Source organism: Botrytis deweyae (genome assembly GCF_014898535.1).
Source record: "Botrytis deweyae strain B1 chromosome Unknown BDEW_007, whole genome shotgun sequence".
Classification (NCBI taxonomy): Eukaryota; Fungi; Ascomycota; class Leotiomycetes; order Helotiales; family Sclerotiniaceae; genus Botrytis; species Botrytis deweyae.
In genome coordinates this window covers 873,933-893,829 of record NW_024066214.1, presented here as the reverse complement: position 1 = coordinate 893,829, position 19,897 = coordinate 873,933, and the positions used below count along the sequence as shown (strand labels likewise).

Genomic DNA, 19,897 nt, shown 5'->3' with positions numbered 1-19,897 from the left:
TTGCTCTGCAAGCCATCTTCTCCTCACTGCTCTGCGAGAAGACAAATTCGGATGTTTTGAGCTTCAAAAGCCCCTGAAAAGAGGAGATTGAGGGGTTGAGCTGCTACGCAGTAGCCAATGCTTTTTTACCCACGAAGTACTCAAGTGGGACTTCTTCACGTCCCTAGAGCTTCATTTTCAGCAGCATCAAAAACACACCAACGCACACATCCTGCAAAGTAAAGCAAATAGTGTATTCGTTGTAGGGTTGTATGCCGTTGGCGAAATCCTCTCACTTCCCCAGATATCGGCTTGCGGGGTCGGGTACCATGTTGTGCTCTCAATAAACCAATCAAATATTGGAGTAGGTTTGAAACATTTTAATTTCGTCTACCTTGTGTCATTGATTTCCGTGTATGAGTGAAGCAAAACACAAACCTGAGAGATCATTCGATTTTGAGTTTCGAATCGAGCTTTCGGGGAATGTTGTAAAGCCTTTTGTTTGACCACCGAATCTCGATTTAGAGATTCAATAATGATATCACGTCCATACATTGAATCTTTAGGATAATATCGCGTAGACTGGCAACTTAATGATACATCAAGTGCAAGCATTTCCTATCAAGTGGCACGCCATGTCCAAATCTGCGACTTTGCATACATTCAGGTCTCACCTCAATCTGAAGACTGTCAATGCATTGTCCAATGAACTGCTAATATTTCAGCCTCTGAGAAGCTCTGATGTAACCCTTCAATTTGATATTCATAGGTTTTGATTGGGTTACAATGAAGGGGATATCAATTCCACTTTCTCTTCAAGACTGCTGCGACACTGCAGGAGCTATCAAATCGAGGGGAGAGCTTCCCTTTCCCCTCTCTCAATTGCTTACCAGGTAGCTCAGCTTCCAACCTCTTTCTTTTCCTTCCTCTTACATCACCTAGAACTTTCCTTTTTCCTTTTCCTTTCAAACAAAAGCTATCTACAGCCTGTTCCTCTCCTCTCGTTCGAAGGTACAAATCATACAGAGACTCCAGTAGCACCTTAATTCAGCTCATAGCACGGTCTCTCCTCTCTTACCGCAACTAACTATCAATTGTTGATAAGTAAGTAATAAGCAGCACGATGCACTCTAGCTTCCTATTATATTTATGCTTACATTTGTCGTGTCTTCAGACAGAAGCTAACGCTCAAGTAGAGGCTGATTCATTGATTCAATCGCAATGATGAGACGCCTTTCGAGTGTTTTTAAAAGTAAAGACAAGGAAAATACTAAATCCTCACCTGCGTCTGCCGAAAATGGAGCAACCTCATCAGGCGGTCCAGCGCGTCGTTTGACTTTAGGTGTGACTAAAAAGTCTACTAGTGGTACCGCAAGCTCCAATCCTCAAGTATTCGAAGGTCCCGATCATAGTGTAAAACGCGCCGGTATTGTAGGAACTCTCGAGTCACTCGGAAAAGTCATTAGCACAGCCAATCGTCCTTTAAACACCGAAACTGGAGATGGCTCATACGATACAAAACAGGAGCAATCGGGTTTATGGGATGATCTCAAAGCATTGCGAATCAAGGATTTGGAGACATTGCAGATGACTATAAAGCAAGAACTAGGATCTTCAAATCTGGCAGATGACAAGACCATGTTAATGGAGAAGCTTATTCAGGTAAGTCTGACCCTCGACTTTCAACACACAAGTACTAAGACTCGATAGTTGGTTGCCAACCTTCCTGGAACCTCCAAGACTCGAGTTAAGCTTACAGAAGTACTTGTTGATGAGCTATGGGGATCCTTGGAACATCCACCAGCTTCAATGCTTGGTGACAAGTATAATTATCGACAAGCCGATGGCTCGTAAGTATAACACCAGAACCATTCGGGTTATTTCTCCAACTAATCCTTATTTATAGATACAATAACATCAAGTTTCCCGATATTGGAAAAGCAGGCACAGCATACGCTCGAAGTGTTACTCCAAAAATCGTTCAACCAAACCCAAAACCAGATCCAGGCCTCATATTTGACACAATTATGAGTCGAGAAAATGGTGGATTCAAGCCCCACCCGAACAATATTTCCAGTATGCTTTACTATATCGCAAGCATTATCATCCATGACTGCTTCCGCACCTCACACGAAGATTTCAATATTTCAATGACCTCCTCTTATTTAGATCTTTCTCCTCTGTATGGAAGTAATCAGGATGAACAGAATAACATGCGAACACTTAAAAATGGAGAACTAAAACCAGATTGTTTCGCTGAGAAGAGATTATTGGGCTTTCCTCCTGGAGTTGGATGCATCCTTATTGTAAGTTGCTTATATGAACCTTAGAACTGCAACTAAAGCGTGATAGATGTTCAATCGTTTCCACAACCATGTAGTGAAACAATTGGCGACGATAAACGAGAATGGACGCTTTACACCCCCCAAGGACAATCTACCAGACGATAAGAAGCAAGCAGCCTGGAAAAAGTACGACAATGATCTCTTTCAAACTGGACGGCTTATTACTTGCGGTCTCTACATTAACATTATTCTACTCGATTATCTCCGCACAATTGTCGGTCTGAATCGGGTCAATTCTACCTGGTAAGAGTTGTTGGAATTGAGACAAGAAATGTGTGTAGCTAAAATTAAATAGGACTCTTGATCCTCGGATCGAAATGGAAAGAAATGGCAAGCCCGGAACTGCCGCTGGAGTCGGGAATCAATGTGCCGCCGAATTCAACCTGTAAGCCTTTCAATTAATTGCCTTCTCATAATTAAAGCTAATTGTATATAGCGTGTATCGATGGCATTCCTGTATCAGTCAACGTGATGAGAAATGGTCAGAAGATCTGTACATGAAAATCTTTGGGAAGAGCTACAAGGAAGTCACTATGCAGGAGCTTCTTATTGGTTTGGGTAAGCTCGAAGCAATGACACCAGAAGATCCGCTACAACGAGACTTCGCTGGTATGAAGAGAGGCACTGACGGAAAACTCAATGATGATGATCTTGTTAAAGAATTGACCGCCAGTATTGAAGACTTGGCTGGGTCATCAGGAGCAAACAACGTTCCTGCAGTCCTTCGTGCTGTTGAAATCCTTGGGATGGAACAAGCTCGTGCATGGAAGTGCGCAACTCTAAATGAATTCCGCAAACACTTCGGCCTTATACCACATGAAAAGTTCTCAGATATCAATTCAGATCCAGCCGTCTATGAGAAATTGAAGGTTCTGTTCGATGAGCCTGATTTGGTGGAACTTTATGCTGGATTAGTTTGTGAAGATGCCAAAAAGCCTATGGATCCAGGTGTTGGCATCGGACCGACCTATACAATCAGTCGTAGTATTCTTTCTGATGCAGTTACATTGGTTCGTGGTGACAGATTTTACACCACCGACTATCATCCAGCAAATCTTACGAATTGGGGTGTCACTGAAGTCAACTATGACTTAAACGTTAATCAAGGTTGTGTTTTCTACAAGTTGTTCATCCGAGCTTTTCCGAATCATTTCTCGCATAACAGCATCTATGCCCACTATCCTCTTACGATACCGTCTGAAAACAAAAAGATTATGGAGAAACTTGGCCGTGCAGATGACTACAGTTGGGACAAACCAATTAAGGTTCCAGAACGAAAGAATATCGTCACCTATGACGGAGTCAAGAGTGTTCTTACTAACGCGGAAGCATTTGGCGTTGATAATTGGCGCAGAGGTTTTGCCCATCTCATGGGAAAACCAGGTATGTAAGCTCGTTGCGAAAGCTATACACTCAGTACTAATATTACCTTAGGTGCCAATTTCATGTTAGCTGGTGATGGCGACTTCTTTGCCGAGCGTCGCAATCAAATGAAGGAATGTCTTTACCAAGACAAATGGCACGAGAGTGTTAAGAACTATTACGAAAGCATTGTTCCAAAACTTCTCAAGAGATGGTCCTATAATATCGGTGGCACGACCAACCAGGTTGATGTCATTCGCGATATTGACAATTCCGGTGAGAATTCCGTCAACTTGGCCCCTTCTGTTTTTATCTAACACTACCTAGCTCATGTTCACTTTGCCGCCAACGTTTTTCACCTCCCACTCAAGAGCGAAGAAAATCCCAAAGGTGTATATACCGAGCATGAATTGTACATGGTGTTGGCTGTTATCTTCATTGTAATCTTCTTTGGTGATGTCGACCCAGCCAAAACCTTTGCACTACGTGCTGCTGGTCTTCCAGTCACACAAGATCTTGGTCAACTAGTTGAGCAAAATGTGAACTTTATCTCAAAGACTAGTCTTGTATCAGGTATCGTTGATACTTTCATGGAAGAAAACAACGCACTTAAAGATTATGGTGTGCACATGGTACGCCATTTGTTGAAGGCTGGCTTAGGCGTTCACGAGACTGTGTTAGTGTATCCTTCAATCCTTCACTATGTTTACTAATATTTTTAGTTGGTCACAAATTTTGCCCACAGCAGGAGCGATGGTAGCAAACCAAGCACAAGTTTTTGGTCAAGTCCTTGATTTTTATCTTGGTGATGGCAAAGAACATCTTCCGGAGATCAACCGTCTTGCAAAGCTCAACACAGTAGAAGCAGATGATATCCTTTTGCATTATTTGTTAGAAGGAATTAGTAAGCTATGTCTGTCTAATCTGTTTATGCCCCGTGTTAACAATATATAGGAATGTACGGCACATTCGGTGCTTACCGCACATGTCATCAAAACATTACTGTCAACGATGGATCTCGCAAAGTCGATTGCAAGCCTGGCGATTCAGTCTTCGTCAGTTTCGTATGTCTTTCCCTCTGTAGATCTCATGAAGATAAACTAACAAACCTCAGGTTTCACTGGCTCAGGACCCTAAAATCTACCCCGACCCAAAGAAAGTCCGTCTAGATCGTCCAGTTGATTCTTACCTCGTCTATGGCGTCGGTTCTCACGCTTGTCTCGGCGCCGAAGCTTCACGTGTAGCTCTTACAGCCATGCTCAAATGTATTGGCCGACTTGACAATCTGAGAAGAGCATCTGGTCCTCAGGGCGAAATGAAGAAGATCCCAAGAGAAGGAGGATTCTATGTTTACATGGATAAGATGATGGGATCCGAATTCCCCTTTCCGACTACAATGAAGATCTGTTGGGATGGAGGGTTGAATGAGCCGGCACCAGTGGTGGAGAAGGGTAAAGGGAAAAAGAATGGCGCATGACCAGCCGGGGATAATGCTGCTGATTCAGAAGATTGGAATTGCTGGTAATGGTTTGAATGGAGCAGAATGAATGGGTTGCAATGAATTTGAAAGGATGAAGAGGGGCCTGGGTATGGATCTTCGGGGAATAATTTACTTGCGATTTCTTTCGCTTATTGGTCTAATGCGTTGGATTCGAATTTGGCTTTGCGATAATTTGAAGGTTGAGGTGGCGAGGTTCCGCTCTCTATTTTTCTTGTGCTTTGTTCGATACCTTGCTAATTGATGTTAATCTATCTATTGAAATTTGGTGGAAGTGGCTAATTTGAGGGATTTTGGCTCGCAATGATATCTTGCATTTTGGCTTCAAGAGACTTCTTCGTTTACTGCTTGGTGAAAATTGAATGTTTTAATGTCCCATGTGTCAGCTCAGTATTTGGAACCTGCGAGAATACTAAAAGAGTTGGGAGATTTACCCTGATTGAGTCTCCATACATACAATACAATACAGGGACGAAGTGCATACCTATGGTTGATTATTAGGATTTTCACTTCAATATAGACCCAACTATCAGAGTGGTACAGAGAGTTGCGTGTCTTTTGGAGGGAAAGTCGTGTTAGGTAGGAGATCTACTATCTTGTATATATTACTAATATGCTAGTAGCATAGGAACTAAGAACGGGCTAGTATAAAACCTAGCGCTGTTTTTAGTAATGGAAATCTTCTGGGTACAAGTCATAAGTCGTTTAGTATCGTCTCTATGTCTAGATTGTGTGCATCGTGTGCATTTATCTTGATGTTTCGGATGATAGATGGATGCATAGGATTTAGTCTTTCTGCTGTTTCTATATCGGAGGGAGAATTCAGGCTCACTCGTTTGATGATATTTACAACGGCAAATTACTCTCATGCCCCCCAAACGTCATTTAAATCATTCTCATGCCCTAAAAATCATACTTATTTTACTCCCATACTTTTAGATCCTATGTGAATTCTATAATAGAATCTACCCTATAAGAAAAAACTTCGAAGGAAAAGAAGTAATATATCTATAGAACCTACCCTCCCATCATAGAATCTAGCCTAAAATGGATAGGTTCTATTACAGAATCCATGGGGCATGAGAGCGACTCGCCTCTCAATTTTAGGGCATGAGAGTAATTTGCCGTACTTTTAATAGCGAAAAATAGTCTGTTAGTTTATTGTGTCGTGTAAGTGTTTTATCACGATATGTGGGGGTCATATAGAATGAAGATCCAATGCTAAAGCGATAGAGAGCAAAAGATGGTTTTGGTGAGATGGCAATAGTCAGGTTATTTGATTGTTAATGTATTAGTGTTTAACGTCAGGCGGAGCCGAGGGTTAAGGTCAGAGATCTGGAGACTTCCCTACGAGTATGAGGGTATGCTATGCTAAGGTCTTGATTATATTTAATGCTTTCTGTAGAAAGCAATTCTAGATTATATGGAAGGATCTAGGATCCTGTTGAATATGATATTCCTTGCCGTTTGGGATGGAAACACACTGCTGGACGACTTCGAAGAGTCGGAAAGCAATTTCAAAAAGTAGAAGAAAATTATCAAGGATTCGGAGGCTCGGAGTATAAATGCCTACCCTGAAGTGACATAGATTTTATTGGTGTGATGATTTCGAGGGCGTCTTCGTTTGTTAGTTTTCGTTTCGAGGCCGGCAGAATGACAATCGTTATGCAGATTAAATCACCAAGTGTAACTTTCGTGAAAGTTGGAAATATGATGGTATTTAGTCGTATATTTTATTACCAAGTTCAAGAAAAATGAAATAAAAGCCCATCATTATCATCATTATCAGCAGCAGCAGCATCATCAAGCTATCATCGTACCTCATTGTCTCATTGTCTCATGAGTGATTAACCCATTCGCAGCGAAACATCCCACAGCACCAACCCACATCAGCTATCCAAGAGACTTGAAAGAAGCATATGTCTGAGCAATGCTGACTGCAAGTGACGCCATTGCCAAGAAAACACTGACGGCCCCAAAAATTATGACTCCCCAGAATGTATAATAATTGAACGAATCTCTGCTGTCCCTCCAGAGCTGTCGAAAACCACGCGGTTTCTGCTTGTCCATATATTCTCGGAGGATCCGGACACGATATTCAAGAGGGCCGAAATGGGTGTAAAGTAATTCGGATTTATTTTGGAGGGCGAATTCAATCTTGTGAGAAGGAGAACTGTGATACCACTCCAAGAAGGAGTATTCTGACGAGGTGATTGTATTATTATCCTTCCACAGTGTTTCTGTTGGACATCCATCCTCAGTAATTATAGATCTATATAGCTTTTTGTGATCATTCGAAGCTGAATTTAACAAATCCCACGTTTTGTGAACGCCGTCAATTATGCGGAGTCCATTCGTTTCGGAATCACTCGTGGGATCAAAAGCATTCCAAATAGGCGTAGCATTAGAGTGAAACCTTGGTATAAATGATTAGGTACACTAGGTCTCGAATCTACGACACCACTCACCGCGGAAAATCCCTCGAATCGTCGAATACATTTGAGAATTCCTCCACGCTTCCGAAAAATGCGACGAACAATTGCTTAGTTTCTGGATTGAGAAGCAAATGTTCCTCCAGTACATCTGTCCAAACCAATTGTAGACCGCCGATTGCTTTTAACGACTTAAAATTTAGATCATTAATAACGAGAGATGTTGAAGAAGGATTGCATATTCTGCTGATTGGGAAAGTTGGTTGCTCCTTAAGAAATCGGATAATGAGCATAAACTCGTGCAGCTCCAGCGCAAGAGCTTCTTCAGTCTTGATGTATGAGAGCCACATGCGAAAATTTACACTAAATGAAATAGGTCGGTGATGGTAGGGCTGTGGATCAGGCTCTAACCTTAGATAATCGTCAAATGTAGGCATGATATCTGCAAGCAATCTAATGCCTTTTTTATTATTCGCTACCACCCTTGAAAGGACTCCAGTACGAAAACAGTACGAAAGTACAGATCCAATGGTTGCATGACCACGATATGTAGCACCGTTGCATACCATTTGAGCATAACAAGTCCCGATGATAATAGATTCCCTCGAAGCTGCGGTTGCGATTAAACGTCTTCGAAGCCATGATTTTCGTACCGCCACGTACCACTGGCTATGAGCAACATCAAAGGATGGGTGAGACCTATACAATTTAATGAAATACTTCTGCCATATTGTCTCGAATGATGGTTCAAAAGTTTCGTCGTCCTGGGATTCCCCAAAGTAACCAAATCCATCAAAATCGCTGGGCTGAAAGTCACTCAATGCGGCTTTGTCAATTGTAATTTTCAAGGGCGAGTCTGGACTTATTTCTTTCAAACGGAAAGGATTCCCACAGGCTCTATAGAAGAATGGATCAACAAATTTTCTCTGAGTCGCTGTAAACCATTGCTGGTCCCCGAGTCCAGGAAGAAACTCATTGATAGATTGTTGAATAAGTTGGCCATCAATTGGTGTGTCAAAAACTCTATCTGGTAGAGAAGAAGCCTCAAAGGTTTGGGGACCTGGATTTTTTGATTCATTTTCTAACGCTTCGTATTTTGGATCAGAACCAGCACCCTTCGTTCTTCGCCGATTCTCTCGTAAAATTCGAATACCATGTTTCAACCACTCTTCTAATTTTGCAGCGGGAAGCGTGATCGAATCTTCATCTTTGTCCTCCAAAGCAGCTTCAACACTGTGTGTGGGTACCGATGATTCTGGATGTTCGCCTGTCGGATCTGGGCCACCAGACAGCAAACTGGATTGGGATTTATTTTCGTCTGAGAAAACGAGTTAGTTTCTGTATCAAAGGAGTAATGCAGTTTGATTTTCTGTACCCGAGGAAGAATCTTCTTTGATGCTTGCGCTCTGTACACTTGGCTGAGATCGCTGGCTTTTCATCTCGACATCTGTCAACTCGACATCCACCATTGTGAAAAATAGTCCAAGATAGCTTAAAGTAAAGGTAAATTTAGTTTCAAAGTTTGTATATGAGAACGTAAGAGCAAGGTCAAGGTACAATATCACTCAAAGCTTCGCGTCGTCAGCTGGCTGAAATACAGCTCATTCATTTTGGGGGAGGGGGCCAATGATACACCATACATAATCTAAATCCTGGAAATTTGATACGTATCCACGCACCGCATGCTTCTTTCTATAGGACGACAAGATAATTGATCCACGATCTTTATTCCGTAAACTTCTCAAAGTCGCGATACTACGATAGCTCCAAGAAGTAAGCAATTGAGCTTTCAGTAAAGTCTTTTTTTTGGAGTTGAGTATCTCAAGATTACTTTAATCGATCGATAAATCGACCACAAGTAAAATCAGTAAAACTTCATAGGATCAACCAGAAGCTTGAATTTTTGTGGACTTTAGATTCCGCAATATCGTGTCATCTATATTGAAATTAAAAATAACCGTCCAAATAAGTATTTGCTAACAGTTCTCATTTCTGGCCAATTATTTCGCTTATGGATAGTCGAGGTAATCCAAGAAAATGATCGAAAATATTGAAGTAACCATATTTCAAAGAATTCATCAGTGCTCTCCCAACATCCTGCTAACGACTCAACACTATGTGTAGTACATGAGTGAAAAGCGCAGAACCTGAAAGTTATAGGAGAAGAGAAAGTACGATAAGTATAATTAAGGGGAAGGGGAGTACGCCCACGATTTCCTCCCCTTTTGCCAGCGACAATGGATTTTGATCATACAGTTGACCGCGTCAGCTATGGTGATTGAGATTCCTTGCCACGAATCAAATATTCGATAGTCATACCAGCTTGCCAAGCACTGTGTACCCCATATAACCTCAATTTCAACAGAAAATTTTTATCGAATCTTCAATCGGCATTCAGTACTGCAAGCTACCAATAGAAAACATATTCCATTGACCACCGCAACAAATGACAGAGATACCTCACATATACAACTTAAAACTCAAGAACAAATGCACCCAAGAAGCAACTACATCAACAGCATCAATTATCCAGACTCACCTGCACTCTCCATAAACCTCTCAAAAAGTAATCATGAATCCCAAATCCAAAGAAAGAAGCTAAGTATCACTTAGGAGAAGACACCGCAAACCCCACGAAACTATCCCAGGTTCCTAGAACACCATACCCTTCCTCTGTCTCTTCCTCTTCCTCTACCCGCTCTCCCCTCTCACACAAACTGCAAAAACAAAACACTCAAACAGAAGAACTCATCCCAGCATACCATTTATCTCTCCCGACTTCGGGATTTGCATACTACAGAAAATTTGATAGCTTAACTCTGTTCATTTCCTCTGTATGTCTATCAATGAAAACACGATGTTGATATTTCGCTTGAGTATCGTACACCACATCAAGTCCCTATGTACAATATTTACAGTCCCCCCTCCCACCTTCCAATCTGTCCATAAACCTCCTCTCAATTCTCCCCTTTCCCTCCCCATCGCCTTCTCAACCCCCAGTCCCCCATTTCCCACCTATCATCCAAACATCCAAAGTCACCCCCAATCCTCTCAAAAAGCACACCCAAAAACACACCCAAAAGAAACAGAAGAAAAAAAACTCAGAATACATGTACGCAAGTACGTATTTATGTATGTACTCTATGATTATTAAGCAACTAATGTAAGTTATGTAGGTATGTAATGTATGGTATCTCAACTATAGGCATTTCTCCCAGGTAGATTGAGGACCTGAGTATTTTGGGTATTCAACTTCGACTTCTCTCGGGTATTTTCATCTCCTCTCCCCACTTTATCTTCTCCCCTTTCCTTTCCCCGCCCTTCACTCCTTTTCGAAAGATAACCCTTCGCACGCACTAAGAACTAAAAATTGTACAAAAGAACAACAGACATGATCACCCACCACAAACCATTCTTCCAGATCCACGCTCCAGCTCCGCGCTTAAAACAAATGTGACAAAAGAGAAGCCAGATAGCGTATAATATGTGCAAGAAAACTGTGTCCGTCAAGGGGTGCGAGGGCCTCCATCCATCCATCCATCCATATCCATCCATACCCTCCCATCTATCCCTCGTAAAAAAAAAAAGAGATCCACCTATAACATAGCATAATTGTTGTATCATGTTATGTTTGTTGTAGATCGTACCCAGAAAATCTCCCATTACTTTCTTTCCCTCCAAGTATCATGACGTCTCTTTATCTCTGTCGACATCTCCACTTTATTCCTCTGTTAAATCTCCACTCAACCCACTTCCCACCGTACTCGCTTTTTTCCCCAACCTTAACACACTAAACCTCTTCCTCACACTTCCACCAAATCCACTACTATTACTTCCCATTCCAATACCCATTCCCATTCCCAGTCCCCCTATACCTTGACTACTACCTGTCCCCGTGGTGCCTGGTCGGCGCTGAGAACTACTGCTTCTCCTTCCATTAGCTACATTACTTGTAGTATAGTTTCCCTGAGGAGGCTGAACCGAAAGATCGCTCTGCGTTATCCATTCCTTAGAATCTTCCATGCTATGCGACAAATCATTCTCTTCAGAAATCGCAAAATCATCTACAGCTTCTTTTCGACCACGGTCCTTGTGGGTTATGGAAATACCATTCATACTTAATCCATTCCCACTAAAGAAGCTCTTGCGAGTTTCTTTCTTCGGAGGGCGATTTTCTCGATCGTCGCTTCCACTTCGATTGAGGAGGAATGAACTGAGACGTTTAGAAGCACCAGTTGCGCGGGTGTGATCGGGACTATCGAGAATGCTAGTATCGATAGTACCGTGTGTGAAAGATTGGGAATGGGGAAGTGCCAGATGTCCCTGTGAATTATTCATGAGATCTCCCTTGGATGATGAAGGCGAAAGTGTCCAGCCTGGAACGAGGCCTGGGGAAGCATTTGAGAGAATTGGCAGGGGAATTTGTAGAGAGGCGAGCTCGGACGCGAATGTTTGTTCAAAATCTGTGTGACATGTAAGCAAACGAAAATTACAAAGGAAAGATGGGGATTTACAGTGCTGCAAATCATCCTGGCTGTGAAGATTAGGCGATTTTGCAAACATGGCTAGGCATCTTTTGATCATAATTGCATGATCTATCAACGCAATTTTGAGGGCATTTTCTATCGGTCCTAGCTCTACCGTTTCCCCTTCTTCGTCCTCACTCTGTATTGGATTAGGCAGCAATTCTCTATATCTCGCTATACTGGACTCAGAACTAGGATCCACGGATATATTTATTGCTTCAATTAAAAGTGGTGCAATGTCATCTTCGCCATCTGCAATCCTCTTTTCCACGGCAGTCATCTCTTGAGTTTTGCGAATGATTCGTTCAAGAGCTGTTTGGTGAGCATCAAGCTTATATCTATCCACGGAAACAATCTCGCTGCGGCGAAGAATTGTCGGAAATGTATCTACAGTAGTATAAATTATTTTTTCAGCTGAATGATCACTGATTGGGCCTGAAGTGGTGCGACGAGATGTGGTAGAGAAATAACGAGGATTTGCGGAGAGTAAATAGTCTCGAATGACTTGAGGGACTTTAGAACGTTGGAAGACATGATGAGCAAGATCTCGATGCGGACTCAAGGAGGATATTTGCAAGAATTGGCCCTCTACATCGTCCACATCGCCAGCAGTGACAATCTGAGCCGAAGGATGTTGCTCTTGCATACGATCTGTGAACACCGAAGTTCGCTCATTAGGAGATCCCTCAAACACAAATTCCTTGTCGCGCAAGCTTTGAGGAAAACCCATTCCTCGGTAAATAACACGGAAATACTTGGGAACGATTTTGTCGGCCTTGGAAATCGATTCATATATTGTGGCAATCGCTCGCTGTGTTCTAGCCAACTTAGAGAAATCGAAAACATTCTCTTCGTACTGATATTGCAGTTCTTTGTATGCGGACAGGGCACTACTCCATGCCTCGCCCTCTTCAAAGTTTTTGATCATATCGAAATAAATTCTTTCTTTTCGATCGAAGTGAGATTGGGCAGGGAAATCTGGTTCATCCAACGGAGGCAGTATTTTTGAAGGATCCCATTGGTATAAGTCGGCATGAAGACGCAATGCAAGTCCGGCTTCAGTGTGGTTTCCAGCATTTGTTTGCAGCTCTGCAAGTTGATGGACGTATCGAATGAAGATATCCTCCTTCTGCATATCTCGAAGAAATTCCATTAATCGTAAGCGATGAATCATATGAGAAGCTTCACCAGTGACGTCCGTACTATTGACCGCAACGAGAAGATCGAGGAATTCATCAGTGGTACCAATGAGATCTTTTATAGCATTGTAAAGCGGATCATCTGGATTTCGAGACAAGTTATCAAATAAGGTGAATAGCTCATTGATGAACAATTTCTGTAGAATGCTTTCTGTTAAGGGCTTCGATTTGAAGAGCTGATCCAGGCACTCGATAATTCCAGTTTGAATAGCGCTTAAATCTTCACTCAAGGTCCATTCGCTGACAATCATGGTCTGGAGAACTTCCACTGCGACGCGCCTAAGACCTTCATGTACACTCAGACACAACTCGAGGATGGGTCCGACTAGTGCAGGCACATATTGAACTTGGTAACCTCCCATTTTGGCCAATGCGTATTTCTGTCGCTCTTCAGGGGTAGTATCCCAACCAGTGAACTCCCACGTTCGCCTCAGGAGCTCTGCGCCATTCTCACGCACATCACCAGCAATCTTCCATACTGCTCTTCGTTTCTGCTCCGGAAATGTTTCTAGTGCCAAAGAATCACTGCCGACGAGTTTGAGTAAAGTAGTGAAGAATGCTTTCCACAATTCTGTGTTATATTCTTCCGCATCGTCAGGGTGAGGCAAGAATCCGTCCAGAAGAATGCCGGCCAAATACTCGAGTGTTTTGAGTGTTGATTTGTGGTGGAAGATGCGAATGCTTAGCCAGTTTTGCGGAAATGCCTCACATTCTAATATGCTTAGATGAATTTTCAAGAGACCCTCGATTAAAGTTGCCATGTCGCCTTGTGCAAGCTCGAGCTGCATACCTGCAGGTAAATTTGAGATGGAAGATAGGACTGCCGAAAGCTCAACAAGTGCTTCATCGAATTCCGCTTTCTCGGCGATAACTTTACTGGGAAAAGGATACGCGGTGGGGAATAGCAACGACAAGCGAGTCTGCGACTTTACTTCGCCTGTACGTAGTGTGAGATATGAATCGACGATTTTAGGTATGTATACAGGAATTTCAGGGCCCAAATTATTCATTTGTATCGCCAAAATTGAACAACAAAGTCGAACTTGCTCCCTCCATTGTTCGGTGACCTCTGTTGTCTTACCCCAATGCGGTAAGATCCACCTAGCCGTGTTCGCAGCGATAGCCTTCATCTGTTCAGGTTGAGTAAATAGATCCAGTCGAGAATAATTAATGATTAAAACAAGTTTATACAATATGAGTTTTCCCTTCACCAATGCACATGAATCCATGAAGTCAATGGCAATATGCAAAATCTGCTCTCTGCTGAGTAAGCCTGTAAGCTCTGGAAGCCAAGTATGAAAATGTTGCACAGCCAATGTTTGACTTCCTACCAAAATGGGTGCCGTGGTTCTCATCATTCCTTCAAGCGCCTTGAAAATTTGGCGGAGTTGGCGGCCAAACCCTGAACTCGAACGAGTAATCCCGATGTCCGCTTCCTTCACTTTCTGCTGCCCTCTCGCATGGGTGATAAATTTTAGGATATGTCGAACCACCTTAAATGTAGCACGTAGTTTCCTCGAGGTTTCTGGATCAGAAGGGCTGGCAAGCAAGCGAGTGAAAGATCTCACGAGACAAGGTGATGCGAATGGGTAATTGAATCGAGTTTCGGCATATTGATCAACCAAAGGGCCGAGGTTGAATCGTCGGTCATGTACAATGGAAAGGACTGTAACTAGGGCACTAAAAATGAGGTCTTCGTAATCATCATTTCCCGTGTGTTCGACGAGTATTCCAAAGATCGCATCGAATACATCGCTAAGTAACTTCACAATCTCAATCTCCGAGACAAATACTAGTCGTTGTAAAAGTTGCTGCAGATCTCCTGACGGCTGATCTTTCCACTTGAGTATTCGTAGGAGCACTTTGTCCTGTGAGAACTTTGTACTGCACAGGTATGTTTGAATACGAAGAGTCGCGATCGGTCCGGTGACAGCCTCATCTTTCCCACCAGCATTCCATGGCAGGGTGAGATAACCGCTTTTACCAGCCGAACTACCTCGAGGTAGCATGGTTGTCTCATCATATTTGTACAGAAGTAAACAATGGTGGCCGTCTCGCATGAAGGCCTGTTGATCCCAAAGTGGAATGTGGCATATAGCAAGGGGATGATTTGGTGCATCCGCAAGTACCATCACCAGATGGCAATTCGGAACCTCTTGCTGCGGGATGGATAAGCGCAGTGTTTGACTCCATGCATCGCCTCGTTCGGCTGCTACTGACTCCCAAGAACTTTGTCCCTCTGCATTCGATGATGGGTAAATGGCGCCCTCGAGCCGCTCTCCGCTTGACTTTCTCACTTCCATAGTTACTTGAAGATTTGATCCTTCAAACGACGAGGATACAGGCATCGCACTGCCAACAGATCGTGAAAGAAGAGCTTGTTTGGGAAGATTAGCGTCATCGATAGTGACATAGATATCTGATCTTGGCTTTGTCGGCGCTCCTGAAAAGCCCATTTTATTTGTCTTCAAGATTCCTGATAGCAATGTTGGGGTAGACTTGATCAGTCCATCTGCGTCCGGGCTGTTGAATGCCTTCAGATATACCTGTAGACGTTCCGTCCTTCGGGACTTTTCATACTGACCGGATTGGCTTGTCATTAAATCACGAATTATCTCTTCCCATCCGTCGCTTAGACTTGGTTTCTCATGCCCAGAACCAGCTGACGGTGCCCATATACTCATGACATGCTCAGCTTCATCTTGGTTTTTCATGAGTGAGCTCAATTTCAAAGCTCCCATACCAACGGTCTTCGAGATAGTTTGAGTTAAAATTCCGGGCTTAGTGTCTCCACCGCTTCGTGACGAAGAACTTTTATTGGCACCATCTCGACTGGAATGTGGTTCGGCGCCGGTCTCGGCTTCAGAGAGAGACGTAAGCTTAGCCGCGTTGGATGGAGTCCTGGTCTTCCCCCACATCAAGCTCCTCCTACCTGCCTTAGATGCAGCGCCAGCAGATGTAGGTTTCTCCCGATCCTTGCTAGAACTGTCCCTTGAGAATGAGTTGCCCCTTGATCCACCGCGAGAAGGAGGTTTGCCTACTGAGACTTGTGACGACGATTGCACCTTCACTACAAGATACAATTCGCCTTCCGTAGAAGGGAGATCTCCGATGTCAGTGGATGCGAGGTCTGTAAAGAGGGTTCTCATTTGACCCGATTTTCCAACACTTGCAAGAGAAGCACTGGGAGGTACATCCACAATATAAGTCTCCGAAAGTGCTACACCTGCCGAACCCGGCTTTTTGGTGGCTAAGAAAAAGGATAGAGTTGTGGATTCCGTAGACACTCCAACAAAGGCCTTCACGTCCAACAAAAGATGGTAGAGTACCAGATTTTCGTTCTGAACCGAAAGTTGTGGTTTTTCATCCAACAAACTCATCATAGATTGTAGTCTAGTGACATCCACTGCCGAATCATCACCTGTGAGAACCCTACCGTGGGCAGCAGGATCTCGAACAATAACCTCTCCATTCAACAATTTGTTCCCCCTTACAAGATCCCATACAGTTTTCTCCCTCAAAGACTGAAGCTCGTGCTTTGTGCAGACATTATGCAGAATTTGCCTTCTTGAAAGATCCAGAGTTTTGACCAAGGCTGACATCTTATCCAACTTTTGATATTGTCTCGAAAGCAAGAGCTCGTGCAAATTTGTAGAGTGCCATTCTCTTAAACAGGATGCAATTTCGTCCACCAATGGTTCGGAGGCAGATGTTGGTGTCTCGTCTCCAATCTTCAGCATAGGGACTGGAGCTGGCGGCTTTGGTGCGCCAGGTTCTCGTTTCGCAACAATTGAAAATCTGTTTGTATTTCCGTTCATAAAAACTTTGCTCTTCGGTTTCTTCTTCGCAGGTTGTCCGTTTGCGCCGTCGAGATCTGCGGATCGATTGGGCTGATGAATCTGGGCGCCATTGATAGAATTAGAGCTCTTATTTGCCAAAATGCCATTCGTAGATCCGTGCCCGTTGACAATGTCCCCATCCTCCGTAGAAACCTGACTTTCACCTTCATCATCTCCTAGAACCTCTCGAACTTCTACGCAACTGGTTGGAAATATTCCAGAGAAGACCCTAGCTTCAAGAGTCTGCCCTTTTATACTTGTCAAGCCCGCCAGTAGATTTGGCGGAGCAACTAAATATCCTCGAAACCATTGTGCATCTTTACCACCTTGTTCAATTATGTATAATTCATCCCCAAGCTCAAGTGGAAGATCTGCGGGCGAGGAAGCAACAAACGGGTATGTTGCGACGGCGAATGCGATGCGTGGAAGAGGTTGCCAGGGCATATTATCAACTGCGCATTGGGAAGAATGTGGAATGCGGTGGACGGCGCGACGAAGCTAATTAGCAAAGGTATGTCGGCGATAGATGGGAGGAAATCTGCTTCATCAGGATAATTTTCTTCTTCTTTATTTTTTTTCTGTTTCGCGTTGTTGATATTTCTTAGTAGAATATTGAAGTGTGTACCTTATCGTAGCGGCAGAAGTCAAGGATCGGGAGCGAGGAGTCGATAATTTGGTCTAGTGGTATTGAGGGACTTGAATATGATAGAGTAATAGACTTTAGGATTCAGGTCAAACGGTATCTGAATTCAGTAATTGATCTCGTTGTCAATATCGTTAACTTTTTTCTGAAGGTCGGGGTAAGTGTTCTAGGTAGGTAAGGTCTGGAAGGGGGTAATCGTTATGGTACTAGGTATATTTGATATTCAATGTGCGCTCAGACGAAGATTTATTATTATATTTATTAAACTGCAGATAATGCAAGTCGGTGATTATTTGGAAATTATATCTTGATATCTCATATCTTATATCTTATATCTCGAGATACTCGAGGTCACCCTTCACTCATCACACTCTTTTGTGTTCAGGGAGTTCAGAATTACTTGAGATCTATTTCTACACATAGCACAAGGCTGAACGATTTGTATTACGAATTTCGACGAATTTTCTTTTGATTTGTTGTCTCGCTATTGATATTATCGTCGGTGATTCATAATTGTTCCATATAAATAAAGCTATTATATGATACATCTATAGAGGGAGAGAGGTATTTATGGAAGGAGGAAGCTTTCTGTTATTACTCTGGACTGGTCTGAGATCTTGGGATACTAAAAGTGCTTCCCCTGAATATCTACTTGGTCATTGTATCATATATACCGTTGCTCAAGGCTGTTTTATTCGATAGTATCTTCTGGTAACAAGTTTGATAGTACCATTGCAGTTAGGTACACTTTCTGTAGTATACACTCGTTCGTCTGGTCGCTCGTTGCGTTGGTGTTTGGATATTCCGATTCGTTGGATTGCATTCTGTTTGCTGCCCACCCATTGCTACTCTGATCCAGTCTTGTACCTACTACCTACCTACCTAGGTAGGTACTTGGTAGATTGCGAACTGTACTATCTTCTCACAAAGCTATACATCGATAGCCAAGCGTCACAAAGTGATACATACATACTCTTCGATGCCATTCCTTTCTATTATTCGCTTCTTGGGACTCGTATATGGAAATTTACAGAAAGAACAATGAGAGAACATTTTTGGCTGTGGCTTTTAGATACTCACTTTCGTCACATCGGCACACTTTCCCCCCTGTTCGGGTAACGAATCCAACAACCTAGCAGCTTAGTCGAAAAGCCACTCTCACTAATTTCATGCCATCCTCTAGCTGCAGGGGAACCACACACATACTGCAGAAGTAACAAGTTGTCAGGGACGGAGCCCTACTTTCTTAGTACCTGGCCCTCTTTCCTCCACGTGTGTGTAAGACCATAGCTTTGAGGTACAACATATTTTGGAACTGTACAAGAGATTAAGGGACGTTTACACCTGTTTCGAGGAACTTTTGAGTTGGGTGGGTAATTAGTCGTCAGCTTTTGGTTGGAGGATATTATCACATCCACCAGGATAAAATTGTGTGGAGGCTAATCATATTGATCAACGCCAGGTTGACCTGGTACGAAAATTTGCAGACCGTTCTCGAAGCTGTTCTCCAGCTTGAGTTAGGATTTGACGTCGACCATGGAAATATATTGTTGAGAATATATCATCTGCGAGATTCATCCATTGGATAGCTAAACAAACAGACAAACACATTCATCTCTTCCTCAAACTACTTGTAGGCTCTCAAGATGGAACGAGGCAATGAGGATAGAAACAGAACATCAGGAGGATCTAGAGAAGGAGGGTTCCCACGTCCTATTATGTTGGGAATGCTACGCTAGTAAAAAAGTTCAACATTGAGGAGGGACTTCTGGGAGGCTAATTCTTTGACCACCAGTGGACTTAAAAGATAATCATGTTGTACCAGGCGAGTACCTCGCTGTGTAATATTTCCTGCAAGATTCTATGTATGGATTGTCCGCAAGTAAACGGGAACCCCGGAAAACGAATTTCATGTAGAAGATTATCATTGACAAGGAGACAAGTTCATGATTTTACCATCGCAGTTGAGAATCACAAGCATACTCCATACTCGGTGTTGTTTTAAATGAATGCCGACCTCAAATCTAGCCGAATTCCTTACCCAAAACTATACTTACTTAGTATTTTCAAAATT

General features: G+C 42.9%; 3 protein-coding genes across 3 annotated transcripts; 1 reads left to right on the top strand and 2 right to left on the bottom strand.

Moving 5' to 3' along the window:
• Positions 1-840: 840 nt before the first annotated feature.
• EAE98_003990 (uncharacterized protein) lies at positions 841-5,574 on the top strand. Its single transcript, XM_038951610.1, has 12 exons — positions 841-1,083; positions 1,154-1,641; positions 1,690-1,829; positions 1,886-2,285; positions 2,332-2,567; positions 2,620-2,709; positions 2,761-3,707; positions 3,759-3,962; positions 4,014-4,362; positions 4,409-4,590; positions 4,641-4,750; positions 4,801-5,574. Exons 2-12 carry the CDS (start codon positions 1,201-1,203, stop codon positions 5,161-5,163), a joined length of 3,462 nt encoding a protein of 1,153 aa, XP_038812083.1. The 5' UTR covers positions 841-1,083; positions 1,154-1,200; the 3' UTR covers positions 5,164-5,574.
• Positions 5,575-7,077: 1,503 nt separating this feature from the next.
• Positions 7,078-9,085, bottom strand: EAE98_003989 (uncharacterized protein; the record flags this gene model as incomplete). Its single annotated transcript, XM_038951609.1, has 3 exons — positions 7,078-7,600; positions 7,653-8,934; positions 8,992-9,085. 3 exons carry the CDS (start codon positions 9,083-9,085, stop codon positions 7,078-7,080), a joined length of 1,899 nt encoding a protein of 632 aa, XP_038812082.1.
• Positions 9,086-11,191: 2,106 nt separating this feature from the next.
• On the bottom strand, positions 11,192-17,624 carry EAE98_003988 (uncharacterized protein; the record flags this gene model as incomplete). The annotated part of the gene is made up of 2 exons (XM_038951608.1): positions 11,192-12,079; positions 12,131-17,624. The coding sequence occupies 2 exons, from the start codon at positions 17,622-17,624 to the stop codon at positions 11,337-11,339; spliced, it is 6,237 nt and encodes a 2,078-aa protein (XP_038812081.1). The 3' UTR covers positions 11,192-11,336.
• Positions 17,625-19,897: the final 2,273 nt, after the last annotated feature.